Genomic DNA, 22,732 nt, shown 5'->3' with positions numbered 1-22,732 from the left:
CGATTCTAGCTGTATTGGTGGAGGCCAGGAGGCTGGGTATGACTCCCACTGCCTTGTCAACGAACAAATTGGCTCACGGGGGAACCAGTCTCTGGACCCAAAGGTGACAGTCATGCTGCCCCTCGAGCCATCTGTGGTGTGGTGTCCTAACCTGGAGTCCTCTGCCCTCCAGACCCAGACACCACTGCGTTCCCCGGTGATGAACAGAATTGCATTTCCATCACCAAAACAATACACAGTCACTCTACCCAAACTAGAAAATACAGACAAAGGCAACAGCTCACCCAAACCTGTTATTCTAAGTACATGCTTGTATGAATTCATTCAGTCCTCACAACGGCCCTATGAGACGGACTGTTATGAGTCCCAGTTTACAGAAGAGGAAACTGAGGTACAGATTCAACCATGCTCTGTATTAGACCACTTTCACACAGTGGAGTCCTGTGGGAACACTGGCAGTGATGTGGGAGAAGAATATTTAATGACATGGGCATGATAATTGTGGCCACCAGTTGTTCCAGCGATGAATGTTCCCAGGACACAGAGCTGGTAAGGCAGGGAGAAGACAGGGCTGAAATTCAATTCAAGCAACCTGGATCTGAAGATTGTCATCTTAGACCCTGCATTGTAGGGAATTTAGATCACTTGCAGTCTGAAAAGGACCACACATTACACATGGACACAAACCCTTTCACACCTGGGACCATGATGGTGTATGCTATGGACTGAATGGTTCTGTCCCTCTAAAATGCACACATTGAAGTCCTAACACAGCCCTCTTCCCCCACTGTGGAATGGTACTGGGACATGGGGCCTTTGGGAGGTAATTGAGGATATGAAGTTCCCTCTAGTGCCCTTGTAAGAAAAAGAGGAAAAGGCCAGAGCCTCCTCTGTTTGGCCTGGGAAGACATAATGAGAAGACAGGCATCTGCGGCTCTCACCAAGGACTGAATTGGCCAGCACTTTGATCTCTGACCTCTGGGCTCCAGACTGTGAGAAATAAATTTCTGTTGTTTAAGCCACCTGATCTCTAGTATTTTGTGATAGCAGCCTGAATAGAATGAGTTGATGATGATGATGGTGATGATATTGTGTGTGTGTGTGTGTATTCAAACAAAAAAGAATCATAGCCCATGTGGTGCTCTGCAGACTGCTTGTTAATATACTGTGAAAATCTCTCCATATTATCATATGTTCTTCTTCTACATCATTTTACATGATTTAATGGAAGCCCAATGGAGGAATATAGCTCAATTTATCAGACAGATCCTCAACGGTTGGACACTTAGTTTAGCTCTTTAAATAAATTCAATAAAACTCCCATAGCTGGATGCATACACACCACCAATGTAGATTATGTAGAACTGTTTGGGCAAAGAATAGTAGGGGCATTTAAAAAAGTCATTTGATTCTTATTGCCAAAAGACCTGACAAAAAAATACAGCCTATTTGTATTTCCACACTAAGGCAGGAGAGAGCCTTTCTCCAAGAACTTTTTGCACCATGTTTGAGAAGCCACCTGGGCTCTATAAGCAGGAAGAAGGCCACCTGGCAGGCACTGCAAGCCCACATCTTAGCACTAAAGCTGCCTCAAAACTCTACCATGTCTTGCTTTCCTGTGTTGAAAAGACAGTCAAAATTGATTTCCTCTGTGAGGTTGTCATCTAAACAAATAATCAGTGATTTTGATCCACATACTGGGGGGGAAACGCATGGGCTTTGGAGACAGGTTGACACAGGGTCACATCTCAGCAACATCAAGCGTCTCCATCACCAGGGGTACTCACCCGTCCCGTTAGTTGTTACTGACATTAAATTGAACACAAAGTACTTAGGATAGTGATTGACACATGGTGACAAACGAAATAGGCTCAAGAACGTCACTCCAGTTTATTATCATGACCCTAGTCTCAAACTCAGGGAGGACAGCAAAGGGCACTGGGAAGCCTGAGAAAGTCTCCAGAAGTGTCCCCACCCTGGTCCAGGATGTCTCTGTCTGTCTTCTGGTAGCTAGAAATATCTGTTCTCCCTCTGAGGTTCCTTCCGAGCCTGGAGAGACAGGCTAAGTGCCGCTGTCCGCTGACTCTTCCGGCTCTAGCTGTGCCCAAGTGAACAACTGCATCTGGGCTCCAGATTCAGCCCAAGGAAGAGCTCCCTTAGCGGGGTATTCTTCCCTCCCCACCTCTGGGTCCTCTGGCAAAGGCAGGTCCTCCCTGGCCTCAGGGCTCTGACAGAGAAAAACAGTCATTCCTACAGGCTTCATCCAGGATTTAGTCTATAGCTAAACAGCACTTTCTTACTACTTTTCAATTGAAGGAGTTGTTTTCATTATTGCAACTAATTTTGAGTTTAGAATTCATTAGCAAGTATCTGCAATGATCTGTTTCTTAATCGTTTGGAAACGGACTGTTTCTGTTAAAAAGAAAAAAGAAATCAGACCAGTCATCCATGACCTAGTTTCTTTCCCTATAATCCAACTTCAAGGGGGTGATTAATCACTGTGACTCAATATTCTAAGAGAGGACCTCCAGATATAGATACATGCATGCCTGCAACAATCAATAGTTGAAGCTACTGCTACAGAGGTCACTCTGGCCAATAATTTAACAGATCAGGGCTGGCCAGTGATAGCCTGTGGGCCAAGTGCAGACCATTGGCTATATTTTGATGGCTCTCAGGCTAGAAATCTTTTTTTCCAGTTTTTAATGGTTACATTTTAAATGGTTATATAAGTACCTGCACAACAGTCTCAATTTTACCTCTTGGCACACAAAACCTATACAATATTTACTACTTAGCCCTTAAAGAAAAAGTTTGCTGACCTTTCATCTAATAGATGATTCTATACTTTGAAGTCTCATTGTTGAATGTGACATCATAGTGCCATAGATCTCATCAAGCTGATCAAGTCTTCAGAATATCATGCTTAATGGTAACAATGAACTTTTATCCTATGGAGAAGTTACCTCAAATGAGCTCCTCCCTTAAAACGAGACTGGAAGAAATGTGGATCCCAGGCATTGTGAGGTGTCATTGTGTCTTGAAATGAGCTATAGCTAGTTTGCCTTAATCTAAGTGTTCTAACCTCTGTTCAACTTCCCTTAAAATGCTTTGCTGTGGGAGCACCCCAGTCAGCCAGTGCCTGGCTGGAAGCTGAGCCTATTAAAGGCAAGTATAAAATAGCTGCTTTTCAGGGACTCTCAATCAACTCTCCTTTCCTTAAATGATGGCTGTTCTCATTATGGTTGGAGCAGAGCTTTTTCCTGTTTTCTTCACCAGTTCGAAGCCAGAACTTAACTAGACATTCTTTCTAAATTGGAAGGTATCTCTCCTACCAGGATTGCTAACATGGACAGGATTTAGAAAGATGTTATTTAAATACATTGGGAAAAAAAAAAATCTGTCAATGAAGCAACACTTGCCTTAACATGCTAATCAGAGCTCTTGGTTGATAAAGAGAAATAAACTGCTCTCTAAAAGAGATTTTTTTCCAAAAAAGGAAAAGCTCTTTAGCTTTTTAGGGTACTTCATGCAAAATAAGATGGAGAGATTTAAAATGACAGAAAAACAGAAGTAGTCCAAATTCATCGTCACCCTGCATTTTGTTATTTTTACCATATTAAAAAAAAAAAAAACAGAAAAAAGGAAAAAGCTTAGAGAATCAAACATTTGTCAAATCTAAAAAGCTGAATCTCTCTTAATGACAAAGTTAAGTATCTTTTGATTTGACATGTGCTGAGTAACTCCTGATTGTCTGGTACTTTAAGGTGCCCAAGAACAGAAGACACAAAACAGGCTGTTGTTTATTGACCTCTTTAACAACCTGCAGAATTTAGATTCAAGTGGTAACTCCTCATCTCCCCTTGATGAGGCTGGGAATCTCTGTAAAGCAGCTCATCATTCACCAAGCAGCCTCGAGTCTGCCTCCAAAATGAGTGATTTCCCACTGACTGCCTCTCCTGAAGCTTACCCAGTCTTCTGTCCAAGTCACAGCTCTGGGAATGCTGGGCTTGCTGCTTAAATATGGTTGGTGGTATTGTAATGGGGAAGAACAGCTCTGACTTTATATTGTACCTGTGCCTTTTGACTTAAACCTCTGTGCTCTGTTGCCTGTGCTTAGTCATGCCGGCTCTGCACCTTTGTATAAGAATGTAGCCTTATAGCCCGAAATATACAGGATACTCAGAAGCGCTGACCTTTAAGAGTCCATTCATACAGAGGCAGAGAGCTGCAGAACAGAGAATCACATTTGTTTGTTGGAGGCTCACAGCAATGCTGTGACCTGACCCAAGTGCACAGCTGCAGGAACAGAGGATTCCCACACCGAGAAGTTAGGGCGGCTAACCACGCCTCTCCCTCATCTTTTGCCTTGAAAGGTGTTTTGCTGAAACCCTTTGAGGAGTTCAGGGTATTTTTTGGGCCACCTATCTCCTTGCATGGCCCTGCAATAAACCTTTCTATGCTCCCAACTCCAATGTTCAGTCTGTTTGGCCTCACGGTGTGCCGAGCACACGAACTTGTGTTTGGTAAAAGTTTACTATTTAGAGTAGGATACACCCATTATCCTTAGGATGGCATTTGGAGCCTTGGCAATCTCGTACCAACTCCTTGCCCTTTTCTGGTATCTCTCCTTATGACACCCTGAAATCCCCAGTCCCTTTTGGAGTGACATATGGATACGCCGCTATGCCTTCGCTCATGCTGTCCCTCTCCCCATGGTGCTCTCCCCTCAGCTTCCTCGTTGCAGAACTCCATTCATGCATCGAGTCTAGTTCAAATAGCACATGTTTGTGTGTATGTGTTCTCACTGCTGGTTAGAGGTGGAGGTAGGCCACGAACCCATAGAGGCTAAAGCCAGCACTCATGATGTCCTTGCCCCACACCTCTCAGACCAGCTTTTAGTTGAGGTCATGCTAGGTGACTAGACAAAGCCCTAGCCTTCAGGGGTTGATTAGGCCAACCCTGAAGGTCTGGGGGGGAATGGTTAGGGTCACCAGTAGAGTTCTGAGATTCATCCAGGTCTCCTGCTAGAACTCACCCAGAGTGGGGAAGCGGAGCTGGCCCCAAGGTAAGACCCTGCCCTCCTGTCTCTAACCCCATTGCCATCAGCAGAGGCTGGCATGCTTGTAACTGAATTTCAGACCCCAGGGCTCAGCATCATGCCTTATGAATGCCTCATTCTATTTTATTTGCTGTCACAACAGAGCAAGTGGGTTTGATTCACATAGGGTGGTTCACCATCTGTGTTTCATTTGCAAGCATAATACGTTATTTTTAAAATAATAAGACAATTTATTTACATTTACTTTTCCCCCTTCTATTTTCTCAGCAGCAAGTGATATCAAAAAAGGAGAAAATGATCCCAACAAAAATATTTGTGAGTAAATAGCTCACAGAAATGGTGAGGATGCTACTATTAAATAATTCTGGTCCCACCCACCAAAACAAAGAAAGAGAATATTCCTGTCAGCATGATTGAATTGTGTATAATTACTGCCAATGTTTTAAGCATGATGATAATGAGTCAAATATTAGCATTAGATCAGAGCGGCCTCTGAACGTTTTTTTCATGAGAGTAAGAAAACTACCTCTAGCTTTCATTCAAGGCATGGGAGAAATGCAATCCCTTATTATTATTATGATTCTTCTCAGGCACTTTGACTTGATTCTGGAGATGCAGAATGTGATGATGGTTTAACTGAGACTGTCTTGACCAAACACATCCAATTTCACTATTTTCATATGATGTTCCCACCACCATTCTTCAATTTTCCTCTCTGACATATTTAAAGGACTCCTGAGTCTCTCATAGCTAATGCACTTAAACCCCAAAATAAGTCCTTATGTGACACCATGGGAAGAAGGAAGGAAATTCTCTCAGTTTTCACATTTGGCCCCTAAATTGGGGGCATTATCAAGTTTCAGAAAATCTTTTATCACTTGAAAATAGAAAATAAATTACATTCAGAGTTCTAAGATATTTTATTGTATGTACTTTTTTTTTTTTTTTAAACAGGCAGGCGATCACTTTCCTTAGATTATCTGGAAGATAATACATAATAGGATAAAGGCAAATTCAAACAAAGAAAAGTGCTCAGCTCAAACTCCTTAAAAAGACTAATGATAATGCAAATGTTAAGGCTGCATTTTAAGGGCCTCATTTGGAGACTGTTTCCATTTGCCAAAAAAAAAAAAAAAGAAGCATGGAAGAAAAAGAAAACAACCCTCCAAACTGACCATTAGGTACTCTGAGTAGTTGCAAACTGTGCTGGCTGTGTTCAGAAAAGTTGGCTGATTTCGGCTGATGGATTTCAGTCTAGCAGCCAAGATGATCAACTAAATAAACCATTTATCAAATGTTAGGGACCTTTATCTGATTTTATTTTGTAGTGCAGCCAGACATAGCTTAAAAACATAGACGGATCTGTCAGAATGAGGGGCTGAGTATGGTTATAGAAAAGAATGAAACAGTGCCCCCAGTGAACCCAATTTCATTTTGTAGGATATATGGTCCTTATTTTCTCCAAACATCTCCCCGAACATTTAAGCAAGAGACCCAGATCCTCATGCCCATCCTATCCGCCAAGGCGTTCTTGCAGCCTGTTGCAGTTCCTCACACACGGTAGGCATCAGGCGAATAGACTAGATTACTGGATGACTACACACAAGGGCAAGAGTGAGCTCTCAACTAAAATAAAATAATTTCTTCTGTTTATATATCCACCCCTGCGGGATATGGGTCTTGCAATTCGGAGATAATCTGTTAGCTATTTACTCATAAATACAAACTGAAGGAACATAATAAGTCCTTCTATCCCTCTTTATCCATCTCTCTATCTATTCATCCATCCATTCCTTTATCCATCTATCCCTCCATACATCCCTTTATCCATCCCTCTCTCCGTCCGTCCCTTTATCCATCTGTCCCCCCATCTCCCATATATTTGTTAATTACTCTACCTTTCCATCCACCTCTTTATCATCCATCCAACAAATCTTTACTGAATGTCTTATTTACCTGGCATTACATATGTTTGGCAATGGGAGTTCAGAGATGGGACAAAGATCCAAGATCTCTTTCTTTAGGAACTGTATGTTCTGGTATGGTTTCAGAAAAAGTAAATAGAAGAGCTTGTAATGGAAAATACAGTATGTTTTCAAGTCAGACTTGATGTCTATTAGCATCGAGCTTACAGTAAGGCAACGAAAATACATGGTCACTGCAGCTGCTCTCACAACTCAGCTGTGAATCTAAAGGAGTGCAATAACCCAGCCTAGCATCAGCAAAAGTGAAGAGGCATGACTTGCAGATGAGGTGAACACGCTCTGCACAATCTAGGGAGACTGTGACATGTGAGTGGAAAAAGACCGTGGGGTCCTGCTGGGGTCCTCTTTGAGAATGTACTAGATGGAAAATTAAAATGAAAATTTTACATCATATCAACTAAGCTCGGGTCAACCCTCAGACTTCTGGAACCTCCCCACAAGGCAAGGGTCAGACAGGAGCAAACCACTTGCAAAATCTCAGGGGCCCCAGCTCCAGGAGTCTCCATCCCATTTATTTACACTCACAACATTCAGCGCTCAAACACGCCATTTGAGATACTGTGAATAAATACATGGTAGCCACACGTAATAACAGTTTAAGAGATATCAAAGTTTGTAGGGGTGACATGAAATATTTTCTTAGACATGAATGGTGTGTAGATCAGTTTTAAGTGTTCTGCCCAGATTGTCCAGAAGTAGAATTTTGAAACCACACCTAAGACAGGATGCCTTCTCAGAAGGTCTCCAGAAATAACAAACAACTCCATAATTCTGCTATGGGAACCTTAGGAAAAGCCTAGTGAGAAGAAAACACTGCAAACTGGAAAACACCGATGGGAAGTCTGACGCATGAGTTCTGTCCCTTTAAATGTAAATAAAGGCACGTTTCGCCTTTTCAGCAGACTTGTGCAGGACAAGCTTAGCACAGCACTCGGAAACAGACGAGGTATGCCTGAATTCAGGGGCATTTCTTCCCTTCAGATTGTACCCATGTTGCCTGGCTCAGCACTGAACTCTTGAAACCCTCACAGAAAAGTGACACTTTTCATTCATTTTCATTGATTTTCCAATTTCAGTTAAATTATGTTGATCTTTTTTTTCCTTTTTTTAATGTATTGTGGCTAGAAAGGCTTAATTCAACTCCCATAATTATATACTTGCAATTTAACAAACACCCAAATGACAGGGTCATGAACTTGAGACACGTTGGTACCCCCAAATAAACCTTAAAAATGCTGTGATCTACTATATTATCATTCTGCTTTATAAATAGAGACAAAACATTTTCTATCAGTAAAAATAGAAGCTGAGATAGACAAATCACCATTTCATCTTTCTTTTGCAAGAAGAATTTGCAAGTGATTTTGGGAGAATTAGGGGTTATGGGAAAGCTGGTGTGTGTGTGCGCGTGCACACGTGCACTCTTTCACACACATGGTAGACGGGGGATAAAGGGAGAATTGGAAAGTCATTACCTCCCTCTGAAGAAGATAATACATCAGTCAGGCAATAACAAAAATAAAGAGGTTTGGAAAAAGAATGGGAGACAAAATGGAGGAAACAGACTTGAAATGTTCTTTTTTCTGCTTCCTATTTTTGATGAAAAACCATTGCATGTTCCAAGTGACAATCACAGTTTCAAGGCAAATTTCATTCTCTTCCTTCCCTTCCAATAATTCCCCATTTCCAGCTCTAGTTTCCCACCCTTTACATGTAAGATCTTACTGTCATCTCCAACTCATTCTTACTAATATGTCAAAAAACATACTTAGATGGTACTGGCACAAAGACAGAAATATAGATCAATGGAACAAAATAGAAAGCCCAGAGATAAATCCACGCACATATGGACACCTTATCTTTGACAAAGGAGGCAAGAATATACAATGGATTAAAGACAATCTCTTTAACAAGTGGTGCTGGGAAAACTGGTCAACCACTTTTAAAAGAATGAAACTAGAGCACTTTCTAACACCATACACAAAAATAAACTCAAAATGGATTAAAGATCTAAATGTAAGACCAGAAACCATAAAACTCCTAGAGGAGAACATAGGCAAAACACTCTCTGACGTACATCACAGCAGGATCCTCTATGACCCACCTCCCAGAATACTGGAAATAAAAGCAAAAATAAACAAATGGGACTTAATTAAACTTAAAAGCTTCTGCACAGCAAAGGAAACTATAAGCAAGGTGAAAAGACAGCCTTTAGAATGGGAGAAAATAATAGCAAATGAAGCAACTGACAAACAACTAATCTCAAAAATATACAAGCAACTTCTACAGCTCAATTCCAGAAAAATAAATGACCCAATAAAAAAATGGGCCAAAGAACTAAATAGACATTTCTCCAAAGAAGACATACAGATGGCTAACAAACACATGAAAAGATGCTCAACATCACTCATCAGAGAAATGCAAATCAAAACCACTATGAGGTACCATTTCACACCAGTCAGAATGGCTGCGATCCAAAAGTCTACAAGCAATAAATGCTGGAGAGGGTGTGGAGAAAAGGGAACCCTCTTACACTGTTGGTGGGAATGCAAACTAGTACAGCCACTATGGAGAACAGTGTGGAGATCGCTTAAAAAACTGGAAATAGAACTGCCTTATGACCCAGCAATCCCACTGCTGGGCATACACACTGAAGAAACCAGAATCGAAAGAGACACATGTACCCCAATGTTCATCACAGCACTGTTTATAATAGCCAGGACATGGAAGCAACCTAGATGTCCATCAGCAGATGAATGGATAAGAAAGCAGTGGTACATATACACAATGGAGTATTACTCAGCCATTAAAAAGAATACATTTGAATCAGTTCTAATGAGATGGATGAAACTGGAGCCTATTATACAGAGTGAAATAAGCCAGAAAGAAAAACACCAATACAGTATACTAATGCATATATATGGAATTTAGAAAGATGGTAACAATAACCCTGTATATGAGACAGCAAAAGAGACACTGATGTATAGAACAGTCTTTTGGACACTGTGGGAGAGGGAGAGGGTGGGATGATTTGGGAGAATGGCATTGAAATATGTATAGTGTCATATATGAAACGAGTCACCAGTCCAGGTTCGATGCACGATACTGGATGCTTGGGGCTGGTGCACTGGGATGACTCAGAGGGATGGTATGGGCGGGGGAGGAGGGAGGAGGGTTCAGGATGGGGAACACATGTATACCTGTGGTGGATTCATTTCGATATATGGCAAAACCAATACAATATTGTTAGGTTAAAAAATAAAATTAAATTAAAAAAAAAAAACATACTTAGGAGTTTTGAGAGCACTGAAACTGTGCTAGGCAGCAGTCAAACATTCAGGTGATCAAAGAATCTCTGTTCTCGAGACATTTACTGTCTATGCCAGTGGTGCCCACTAGAACTTTCTGTGATGGTGGGAACGGTCTACCTGTGCCCTGGTGGGTAAAGTAGCCACTAGCCACACGGGGCTCCTGATCACTTGAGATTCGTCTGGTCTGATGGAGAAACTGATCTTTACATTTTAATTTCAAGAATGTCAATTAAAACTTAAATAACCGTCTGAGACTAGCTGTTATTGCATCAGGTCTAGACCAAGTGGAAGAGGACATTCGTTAAAGAGAGAGACAAGCATGTAAAGGAGTGTGTGGCCAGTGCCCAGTGAGGCTGCAGGTAAGAGCAGTCAAGGACTACAGGAGCAAGAGGTTGTGCAAGACCCGGGGGCGGAGCCCGGCTTCCCAGAGAGGTGGGCAGGTCTGACCCAGACTCCCAGGAGGAGCTACAGTGAAGAAAACAGAAGGGTGAGGAGAAGGCATTTTTAAATCAAAAACATGGAAGGGAAAATGCACAGGACCCCATAGGGAAACCCAGCACTCGTCCTGGGGCAGATGGGCTTGCAGAAGTCAAGGGTGACTGCCAGGGGACAGGCCATGGGACGATGTCCTGCTGGGAACAAGGGATCCCAGGATGGGGGCAGATCTGGGTGGCTGATGATGCAGAGCACCCCCAAGTGGGTTGGCATCTTCCTGTGTGAAGAGCCAAGAGGCTCTTTTATGGAAGGGAGCCTGGCCTGCAGGGTTTGACAGGGTGGCCCTGGAACTCGGAGAAAGGCCAGGACCAGGGGGCACGTGCAGCGGGACATAAGTGGGCCAGGAACAACACTCCTAAGTGGGGCAGCTGCCACCAGCTCCCTCTGACAGTCACGAGTGGTCTGACTGATCCTCCATGTATGGAAACTGGGCCCCCGATTTCCAGAATTTCTGATTTTCAGAAAGGCTGGAAATGGGAAAAAAAAAAAAAAAGGAATACAAAGTTGAAGTATTTTGATATGGCAACTAATATGAAAACACCCTGGGCCAAACCAAAGAGCCGGCGTGTAGGCTGACTCAGCCCATGGGTACCTGTCTGTGACACGTGACCTGGAAGATGGGGAGATCCCTACAGGGATGGCCTCTCAGGACAAGAGCCGAGCCTGAAGGGAGAGGCAGGCTCCAGAGCACACACTGGCACAGGCAGCGCAGGGCCTGAGAAAGGGGTAAATTGAAGCCACTGGACTCTGTGACAAGGAGAGCATCAGTCATCTCAGTCACCTCCCTCCCATCTCCCCTCACTCAGAGCGGAAAAGTGAGGCAGGCGGAGCCCAGTCACAGGGGCCTCAAGAGCAAGTGGCGGGTGAGCAAACAGCCATCAAGCTGAATGAATGCAAATGACCTCAAAGGACGTGATTTTTTCGGTGTGTGCTTTCTGGGGTCACATAACATGTCACTCCCTTGACCCATTTTCCCCATCCAGCCACGGGTCGATATCCCATTGCCGCTCCCACGATATGGAAGGGGTCATTGATGGAAGCCCCACGTCTTCCCGCGTGTGAAAGCCATGTTCGATTCTCGTGAAAGGGAAGTGGTGTGTCTTTCCGCTCACCTCCCGGTCCAGCAGTGCAGGTGACACAACGGTGACAATGTCTCCTTTCTCGGGATCGATGTAGAACATGTTGGGAGACGGCTTGTCAGGCGTCTGCTGACGGATATTGTACCGCAGGAGGGCATTATCCGTGGCTGGGTCATCCGCATCAAAGGCTGTCATCCGCATCACCGTGGTCCCTGCGGGGGCGAGACAGAGAACATGTGATGGTCACCCGGGGGACAGTGATGGGCCAAGCCCGTCCCCCACCTGGGCGATGGCTGTAGAGTGATGTGTCAATCACTTTCCAGATTATGAAAAGCAAAGCCTTTCCCTGGCTCCCTTAGGTTTTAGCTTCCCTTACCCCCTCCCTCTCTCCTCCATCACGTTAAAAGACCTGGAATATAGAAAAGAAATGTTTGCTGTTCAGCAGATTGACAGCTTAATTTTTCCTTCTGCTGATATACTGTTTATTTCCATGGGTTTTCATCCCATTGTGGATGTGGCTCTGTGACAATGGCCTTCATTCTAAAAGCTCTTATTGAATGCCTACCACGTGGGGGAGGGGACCCTGGGCCGGGTGCTGGGGAAATAGAGGTGCAAAAAGTCACATTCCCTGGGGTCTGGCAGGTCAGCGATAAGCAACAGAGAGAGCATATGAAAATATTAACGCACTGGCGGTGCACTGAGAGAGGGTGATGTGAATACGGAAGAGAACAGCCTCGTCTAACCAGGGGCTCGGGAGAGGTCCCTGGTACAGGGCCCAAGGGTGCGTAGGTGTAAGGGAGGGGCGGGGGAGGGCCTCAAAGGGAAAGGCATCCCAGTTACTTCTGATTAAAGGGAACCGGGAACAGACAAGACTTGAGCACCTCTGTGCACAGGCGCGACGACTTGGGTGTTGACAGGTGTTTTTGTGGGGATGTTAGGGCGAGTCTGAGAAAAGCTGGGAAACGACCTAAACGTCCAACAACAGGGGAATTGCTAAAATGATGGCATCCCCACACTAGGGAATGTTTTGCAGCACTCAGAAAAGGTTTGTAGATCTAATGTGTTCTAAGACGAGGGGCTCTCCAAAACTGAAAAATATCAGGTTGGGGAATGTCACCCACAGTAGGCAATTCATGGGGTCGCAAAGAGTCAGACACGACTGAGCGACTGAACTGACTGACTGACTGGCCCACGGTATACCATCATTTCTGTGAGCCTATTAACATGCGGAAAATTCCACAAACTTTATGCATGTATTTTTTCAGGTACAGTTTATGTCCATAAACGGATAGAGGAAGGTCTATAGGGGTGGACTTCACACTGATTTTGGTGGCTAAACTTGGGCAAGGGGAGAGGGTACTGGGAATAATGGTGACGGGAGAAGATGATAGCCCAATCTCTAATGTTTTGATCATTTTTACAAGGTGGATGTAGTCTTGAGATTAAAATTTAATTTAAAGGGATCATGGTTATAAACACCAGTAGAAGCACAGACTAGAACAGAATCAGGCACATTTGCCGGCTGTCCTGACAGCTGTGAGCCTGGGTGACCTGCTCAACCACAGATCTTCACTGTAGTTTAAGCTCCTGTGAATACAGGCCCCACGTCCCGATTCTGAATCCTCTGGGTGCACAGCATGGGGGCAACCTGGTGTGAGGCTAAAGCAGTAGCTATGGTTCCCAGCAGGAATATCCAGGAATATCCTAGCTTAACGGAAACACAGAGTCCCTCCAGCTCGGCTACCATCCTGGTGTTCCTTTCCCTTTTATAACAGTGCTTCTTGAACAGTGAAAGCCAGTTTATTCTTTCCCACAATTGGAATCAGATTACTAACCATCAGGTCTGAATGATCAGGCAAAGCATCTGAGTATTCTAAGGTGGGGTCAGTTAGTTCCACAGTCTCAGCTGATTTCACCAACACTGCCTTAGGCCAGATGCCTCCGGACATGTCTGCTACTCTAGGTGTAGCTCTGCCCTTTGCTTCTCTGTGAAATTGTCACAGGGCAGGCCTCAGGGTCCAGGGTAAGAACAGCAAGTTCTTGGCATGTGCAGCAGCCTGCTCCCTGGCCCCTTGCCTTTGGGAGATGGCAGCAAGCCATTTGATTGTTGTGTTCTATTTCCCACTGAGACGCTCTGTGGGATCAGGGTTCTGTCTCCGCCCAGTGGGCCAGGCAGCCACTGCCAGTCTGTCAGCGTGAGTGTGAAGGGTACACTCAGTTGCCTTCATGGTCTAGGAAAACAGGCCTACTTGGGGGTCTCTGCCAGAAATCAGAGGCAGCTTCCAGGCCCACATCTTACCCTGGGCTGAGCTCACTGCGCTCTGAGTGGGCAAGGCCTGGAAGGACTGTGGACGCCACAAGAAACAGTCTCCAGTCACGTACGTGTGACCGGCTGCCTTGTACTTTGTCAGTGTCTAATGAATGCTTGACTGCTGGAATCCGTGCCCTATTTAATTTGCCATTAATTGAAGTTAGAGATGAACAAGCAAAAGAAAGCATATAAAAATGAAGTCATCACAGTTTGGGACTGTCACAGTTTGTTTCTGGCTTCATAAGAAGGGGGGAAAAAACCACCTCTCAGGTTGATGAATTTTTAGTTTCTACCAGGCCATTCATTAGTCATGTCATTTTTCATTGTTAGTTTTTACAGATTTGATAACATGGTATATGATAGATGGGTTCATATGACATGGATTCTATCCCTGGGTTGGGAAGATGCCTTGGAGGAGGAAATAGCAACCTGCTCCAGTATTCTTGCCAGGAAAATCCCATGGACAGAGGAGCCTGGTGGGCTACAGTCCAGAGGGTCACAAAGAGTTGGACAAGACTGAGCATACACACACAGCACGGTATGATAAAAAGCTATTCTGGAATATTCCCAAGGACATATAGAAGATGCTTTTTGTTTTAATGGATTATTAGGGAGCAAGTGACCTGATATTAAGCCATGCCTTGCTCTTTGCCCAGCATGAGCGCACATGTGGGTCCACTTCTGAGGCCCGCCTCTGTGGGGCGTGAGCGCGCGTCTGGGTTCACTTCTGAGGCCCGCCTCTATGGGGCGTGAGCGCGCGTCTGGGTTCACTTCTGAGGCCCGCCTCTGTGGGGCGTGAGTGCGCGTCTGGGTTCACTTCTGAGGCCCGCCTCTGTGGGGCGTGAGCACGTGTCTGGGTTCACTTCTGAGGCCCGCCTCTGGGGCGTGAGCGCCACTTATGGCATCTGCATGGGTCTGTAGCTCTGAAGGAAGCAGCCTGACCTAGGTTCAGTCATAGCTGACTGTGTGAACTCAGGCAAGCCAGCCAGCCTTCCGTGAGCCTCAGTTTCCCCATGCGCCTGCTCCTGACATGAGGACATCAGTAACACTCCTCTCTCTGGTCACTGTATGGAGGGCAACACATGACATAGCTCGGTGCCTGGTAGGTCAGTGTTCAGAGGCCGATTCCTTTATCATCGTCCTGGCCTGGGCTCTGAGCCCATCACGGTGGTGCAGGCAATGGCCTCAGATGGACGCAGGAGCTCAGAGTCGAGTTGTCCATGGAAACTGGCCTCTGGCATGGCAGGAGTCTGGGCACCCGTCTGCTCCGAGTTACCCTGCCTCGCCCTCCCCCTCCTGTAGCTCCCTGCGGCTCCTCTCCCCAGCCTGGCTTTTAAAAGTGCTTTGCTGAAACCCTCTGGGGAGTTCAGGGCTTCTTGGGGCATGAGCTCCAAACTCTGATGGAACCATCTGTTTGGCCTCATTGTGCATCGGGTGCATGAACTTGTACTAACACTGCCACCTTGTCCGCAGTTTTAGCTTGTGGATTTGGGTTTGTACTGTGGAGATCACAAATCTCTATGAACACAAACACATGCGTGTGTACACACACTGACACACCTACACACACACATTCGGCAGCCTTCAACTCTTCTCCCTGCGGTACTCTAATCCTCCTCTAGGATCAGGGCTCTATCCTGAGTCCCGGCTTGATGGGCCCATCATCCTGCCCTTGCCTACTCCTCCCCAGGGATGGGATGGTGATTTTAGTACTTCCAGGTTCTGCAATGGCTGGAAAAGCCTCGTAAACCAGCATTTCCTAGATTGTTTCCAAGAGACCCTAGTTCTGTGGGCTCAGTGGAGAAACCCATTTGGGAAATATGCAGGAAGCACAGTTGAACAGGTTTGCCTCCTGAAGGATTCCTAGCATCCTTAATAAGCAAATGCATATTGTGAATCTCCAAGAGAGAACAGAATTTGTAGCATTTCCCAAACTTCTCTGTTGATGGAAACTCTTCATTTTAAGAACATCTTTATGTGATGGATCACATTGTCCTAAATCTAGCTTGTGGGGGACACAGACTGTGTTCTGTTCATATTTATAAGCTTGGTAGCTGACACTCAATAGGTCCTCCATCAATGTCCATTGGGTAGAATTGTAGCTTTGACTTATTCCACAGTGACTGAAGTCACAGATAGCTCGTTGGTGAGAGGAATGGACAGCACTGCCTGGACATTTTTCATAACCAGGTGTGCTTCTCACTGCCTCTGAGCTGTTTCCCCTCTAGAGGCCCTTATTGGACCTGGATTCAATAGACACATGCCAGTTCCAGGTTCAGGGCTGGTGGCCAGCTGGTGGGTGCCAGGACAGTTGTTTCAGTGTGTGTGGATGGCCCCGGTGCCTCAACCTTGCCCAGGCCCCAGTCCTGGACTCGGAGAAGCGCTCGTTCATTTCTACCGTCTCAGGGCTTCTCATCCGTGCTCATCTTGTGCCTGTGAGTGCTTCCCGATGGCAGAGATGTGATAATTATACGATAGACACACATGCTGGTCCTCCACGTGGTACATTTCTGTCTTCTCCCCCATCACAATATTCTCCCGAGTGTCAAAATAAATGATAATCACTCCGTCACTCCCAGAGCCAGATGAACTAGCAGCGGTCCCTCCAAAGCAGAATAGGAGAATCTCAAGCTGTGCTGGCTGAAAGCCTCAAGTCAGGCCATCATTTCCTTTTGTCGAAGGACATGGCTGCCAATGCGACAGGCTGATAAACTATTAGGAGGGTTTTGTCTTGGCCAAAATCCCCTTCTTCTTGGCTGTATTTCTCTGATTAAAGATAGGTGCTGCCTGGTATCATGACCTTGAAGCTGGTATTTGAAGTTTGGCTTCCTTGTGATTTCAGGCACAGTCATACCGTTGAGAAGCAGAGCACGGATCTGAGGGTAAGGGGCTGTTTTCAATCTCCAGGAAAGGTCAGCCAGCCTCAAGAGTGGGAGACTGAAAGACAGCTCGCTCTGTCTGTCTCACAGGTGACAACATCCTTCTGTTCTTGACATTTGCTTGCCTTCATCCCTGAACATTTCCTTCATATGATCAAAAGTGTCAGACTCTTTTTTCTTTTAAGAAAAAAAATACAAAACCAATATTCCTATAAGTGAATAATATATGGAGACATGGACATTCAGGTCTGTATTTGGCACAGGACTTCTGATAGCACAGCTGAAGCAACTGTGTGCTTTCCAGGGATGCAAAATTTAAAAACTGATGTGATCAGAGATGGCAGGCATCACTAAGTGTCAGAAGGGAAGCCCTTGGACTCTTGGCACCTTGACTTGTTCAGCCAGGTAAGAAGGTCACAGATGTATTGTGGGGGGCACATCTAGTCAGACTGATGCTGATTGGAAACTGATTTCTGTTGAAACCCTTCAGGATGAAGGGGTTCTGGGCATCCTGATACCAAATGCCCAGCAAGCATTCTAGACATGGGATGACAAGCAGGCCAGTGTGCAGGAGGCTGAGAGCATTCCAGGACAGCCCTGGGCAAACCAGAATGGAAGTGTCACCCTACCGGCCAAGTTCTGCTTCCAGATACAGGCATATCTCATGGTCATGACTGTGAGAGCACAAACATGCAGATTGCTCCACTGTGATTTCAGTGGCCCAGAACGTCCAATTCCCCACCTGTCAACCAGCCTGGAACTACTTTCTGACTACACATGTGGATGCAGCCCAGCTTTCTCCTAATAGTCCTTAATAGCGAGGAGAGAACCAGGCGAGCCAATGCAGGCAGAATAGTGTTAAGAGGCACCACTGAGGATGTGGCCTGTCTACTATCAAATCCTACCCCACCAAGAACCATCTAGGCATCCCTGGGCAAATTCCTTTACATCACGAATCCTCAACTTTCTCACTCTCAAAAGAGCATCTCCCTTCACTGGCTGTTGTGGGCATCGAACAAAATAATGCAGTGTTTCTCAGCCTTTATTTTTTCATGTCAATCCACAGAGAATATTTTCAAATATGTTTTTTTCCTACAAGCCATCTCCTGCCATAGATATTTATGTATATATGATGGCCCTTTGAGGACCACAAACCATTGTAATAGCTCATGTTTTTAATACCCTCCCCCTCCAAGTACCAATTTTCTCCCTCTTGGAGGTTACACTGACCCCAAAAGGAATGAATAAATTGAGGAATATAAAGTCCAATGGCTGGGCAATGGTAAACACTCAAGAGATATAAGTTTTATTGATATTCATATTCACTGCTGCAACTTGCAACTCAGTTCTGGGGACCTCGTTGCTGTGTGTGATGGTGACGAGTCAAATGTCTGGGGGGACCCAACCACCCAGTGCAGTTCTCGCTGTGGCATTCATGCTCAGCATCTCAGATGCGGGGATTAATTAAAATCTCATAAGGAAACCATCCCTTTCTTCCCTTAGATAGCCTAGAAACGTCTGTCGAGCTCATGCATGCATGAACCAGCTTCCTCTGGTCTTGTCAATGTTTCCATGTACATGGGAATTAACAGGGAAACTGTCTAGATTAGTTGACAAAAGATACCAAACCAATCTGAGAGGTATCCGGAGGCAGCAGCACTCTGCGGTGCGTGCATTCCTGAAAAAGCACCCGAGGAATGAATCGTAAATAATGTCTTACTTTCCTATTGACCTACATTAGCACTTCAGACCTGCTTTATCTTCATTTGAGGGGATGTCCAATTGCAAGCTGCTCCTCATAATTCACTTTAAGTTTCTCTGCTTATCTCCAAAATACTCTACTAGCAGAGCGGGGTGGGAGGAGGAGGGGGGGGTCTGCTGTGGGTGAGGAAACTCCTAAAGAAAGTGCTTCCCGACACTCAGGGGAAGAGAGGCTTTGACCCTGACTCTGGGGAGGAGGGAGGGAGGGAGCAAGTTAGATTTAAGGCCAAGCCCGGTGAGGTTTAACTTTGTCATTGCTCCTTGTGGGGCGGGGGGTGGGGGTGCTGCCCCTCTGCCCCCTAATTGTCCAGGGACAGTCACTCATCAGCACATTTGCATGTTGTGGCCAGGCTGTGCATTAGACTCGTAAGAGTTCTTGATGATGTGAGTTTAGATAAAGATGCCAATGACCTTTGGCTTCTCTCTGACGGCAGCCCAGACCCATTGGCCCCAAGGGTATGACTCTCCGGCCCCATTCCCAGAGTAGGGTCATGGAATTATATTATATTTCACCCAGAGCAGACCCCACAGACTGATGGCTTCAGCAGCCATTTTAGACCACGAGGCGGCCCTTCAAATAAAAGACATATGATAGAAAGGCAGACCACAAAGAATTTGAGTCTCTGATGACATGGAGTTTGAAGGAAAGCTTGGACTTCCTGCCTTTGGCTTTGTTTACATGAACAAAAAATAAATAAAAGGTAAAAGCCCATATTGTTTGAGCCATTGTTATTTTGAGTTTGTTATTTCACGCAGTCACAACTAATGCTCTCTGAAAAAGGAGAAGGTAAAGATTGAAGAAAATAAATAAATGCACTTTATTAAGTAGTGTTACTCTAGAAAGTAAATTTAAGTAAAATTTGTCGCTTTAGCCTAGAGCTAGAGGGCAGTAATTTAGTCAAAAGTGGAAACAACTAGTCACAATTTCTCAGGTATTTTCAAATATTCAAGCTGACTTCCACTTACTTAAATCATCTTGAATCCAGAGATAATCTTTCTATCAGGTGGTAAGACTGTCCTATTAGTGGCCCCCATCAAGCCACACTTCCACATAACTGTGTATGGTTCCTTCCACCTGGACTGTGGGTTTAGCCACCTGACATTCCCTGGCCAATGGGACACATGGATACAAACAGAGGTTTGGAAGTGCCTATTCACTGGAGCTTGTCCTAGAACCCAGTCGCCATCTAAAGGTATCTGGGCTCTCCTGCTGGAGGCGGCCACATATCTGGGAAGTGATGCTCCCTGGCTGATACCCCTAAATACCCATCACACATGAAAGCTGAGGCCATCTTAGACCATTCAGCTCCAACTGAACTCCCGCACGACAGCAGCCATGTGACCAACCCCAGGCAGAACGAACAAGAGAAATGCCCCACTGAACCCATCCCGACTTACAGAATCATGAACACATAAATGACTGTTGTTTTAAGTCACTAAGTTTTGATGTGTATCATTATACAGCAATAGATAACAGGTATAGGATTATAAGTGGATTATTTTCACATAGAAGCTAGAAAATACTGCCAAAAAAAAAAAAAATAGTGTGGAAGTTGCCATTTTTATTAACCAGATAGCACAATACATTCAATGGATTGGACCAGAATCAAAAGAGACAGGTGCAGGCAAAAAATAAGATGAGAAGAAAATGCAACCTGCTTCCCAAATGTTGGGCTTTTGGGGCTACCAATGACGTCACCATAAATCACTGCACCATGCTGATTACTAAGTGTGGAGGTTATCTAATGAGTATTCTCTGGAGAAGCACTGAATCAAACCAGCACAAAGTACATACTTTCCATGCAGGTTTGAGATGAGTGAGTACCTTCAATTAGGAAGACAACTCTGTTCTTAAAAGTGAGAACGCCTTCAATATTGAGATGGTCGCCCGCTTCCTATAATAGCAGCCAGGAGTGCCTCTGCGCAGCTGCAATTACCTCAGGCTTGATTTGAAATGCGATCAACTTCTGCTCTCAGATTTGCTCTCCCTCCCAGGAGCTAGTTGGTTTTTTAAATACAAATTGACAGTCAAATATGTAATAAGTTATGACAAGTTGAGCAATGGTTGTCTCCCATCTGTTTTCAAAGGTTGTTTATTTTTATAGCGATAAAAAGATGGTGGCGACAGAGCCACCTTATGATTATTTCAATTCTTGGTTGCGCCTGCTAATCGTTCAATCTCTTGGCGCCTCTGCCCTGCTTCTCTGGTGAGCTGTTGTTTGAGCTGCAGCAGGCCAGATGTTGGGAAAAATAACTGTTTTTGAGATAGAAGGTAACACATGGTAAAACTAGGGTCCCTCCTGCCAGGATTCACTTTATTGCCCTAATTCCTTCATTTCATCCAGCATTTGAAGGTAATGTTTTTCTCAAAACCTATTAAAAAATTCTATTTAATCTTTTTATCTCTAATTCCTTTTCTATGCAGCTGTTTCAAAAGGATCCAGGAAACGCTGTTGAATTAACTGATTTTGCCTAAAATACTTCAAAAAAGCAATTTTAAGTGGAATATCTATCTTTAGCATTCCACGGTAATAAAAAGAAATCTTTGTATAGGATTAGTAGGAAGTAGCTGAAATTGTCAAATGGGAAAATATTTTTTCCCATAAAACTCAAGGGAAAGACAAGAGGAAGTTATGTAGTTTTTGTTTGTTTGTTGCTAAACCAATTTAAGAGATATTTAGAAAGTAATTCTAGTTCTCCCTAGAGCAGTGGTTTTCAGTGGGGTTGATTCTATCCCTCAGCTGACCCTGGGCAATGTCTGGAGACATTTTGGGGTTGTCACAATATTGGAATCTAGGGGCAGAGGCCAGGGCTGCTGCTAGACACTGCACAAGGCATGGAACAGCCCCACCGCACAGAATCAAGCAGTCCTAAACGTCAGTAGTGCTGAGGCTGGGAAATGCCATCTCAGAGTCATGTACACCCTTGTATCTAAGAGTAACGGCACTTTTAAAATCCCGCACCCACAGAATGGAAATAACCAGCCTCTCTTTTGGAAGAACTCTCTCTTACTGACGTGAAGCTCACTGAGCACAGTCATACTGTCTCTTCTGTATTTATTCCCCTCACAATGGCTCAAATATTAGCACCGCCGAATATGCAGATATACATGGTATATAATGTTGAAGAACATACTAATACTAGATGCAAACAAGTCTGTACAGAATGTATAAGTGACAAGGTCGTACTGTATAGCACAGGGCACTGTGGTCAGTATCCAGTGATAAAGCACAGCAGGAAAGAATCTGAAAAATAATGCATATATGCTCATAACCGAGCCACTTTGCTGTACAGCACAAACTAATACAACATAGCAAATCAACTATGCTTCAGTAAATGAAAAAAGTACATGCCAACACTAACATCATTTAGTTTTTCTGCTTAAATTTCTTGAGAAAAGCATGAAAATCTTCAGATACCAGGATAATGCTTTGTACATAGTTAAGAGTTTTGTAAACATTTTTTTGAATGCATGAGTGAATCAATAAATGAATAAGGTGAATGAATGAATAAAGAATGAATATTTTTATTTCTTATCGTCTTTCTTCTATTACAGCTTGAGGTAATGATGAAGGTATAAGCAGAAACAGGTAAATAATTCATGCCTGACTTGCCCTAAATATTAATTCGTAGGTAAAGTCTGAAAATTGGCCTGTTTTCCTTATTTATATCTATTTAAAGGGCAAAGGCGAGGCAGTTTTGTTGTTTACAAACACAGACTATGTATTAGGCTGGTGTAGACTGAGAAAATAAATTTCAAGCCGAAATTTTACTGGCTTAACACATGGCTTAACCCGTTGCTCAGAGTCAGTCCATTTGGAGGGCTCCCTTTCAGGCGGTTCGTTCCCA

General features: G+C 44.4%; 1 protein-coding gene across 2 annotated transcripts in view; it reads right to left on the bottom strand.

Annotated features, from left to right (window-relative positions):
• The window catches only part of CDH13 (cadherin 13), a 1,016,104-nt gene that overhangs the window by 219,420 nt on the left and 773,952 nt on the right, over positions 1-22,732 (bottom strand). For both annotated transcript variants that reach the window (NM_001035277.2, XM_024978135.2), the window contains one exon: positions 11,966-12,144. In NM_001035277.2, the coding sequence (NP_001030354.1) occupies positions 11,966-12,144 (179 nt within the window). The remainder of the gene's footprint in view (positions 1-11,965; positions 12,145-22,732) is intronic.

The sequence above is a fragment of the Bos taurus genome, chromosome 18, assembly GCF_002263795.3.
Source record: "Bos taurus isolate L1 Dominette 01449 registration number 42190680 breed Hereford chromosome 18, ARS-UCD2.0, whole genome shotgun sequence".
Taxonomy (NCBI): domain Eukaryota; kingdom Metazoa; phylum Chordata; class Mammalia; order Artiodactyla; family Bovidae; genus Bos; species Bos taurus.
Note: the sequence above shows the minus strand (reverse complement) of the source record. Positions and strands in the feature narration are given on the sequence as shown.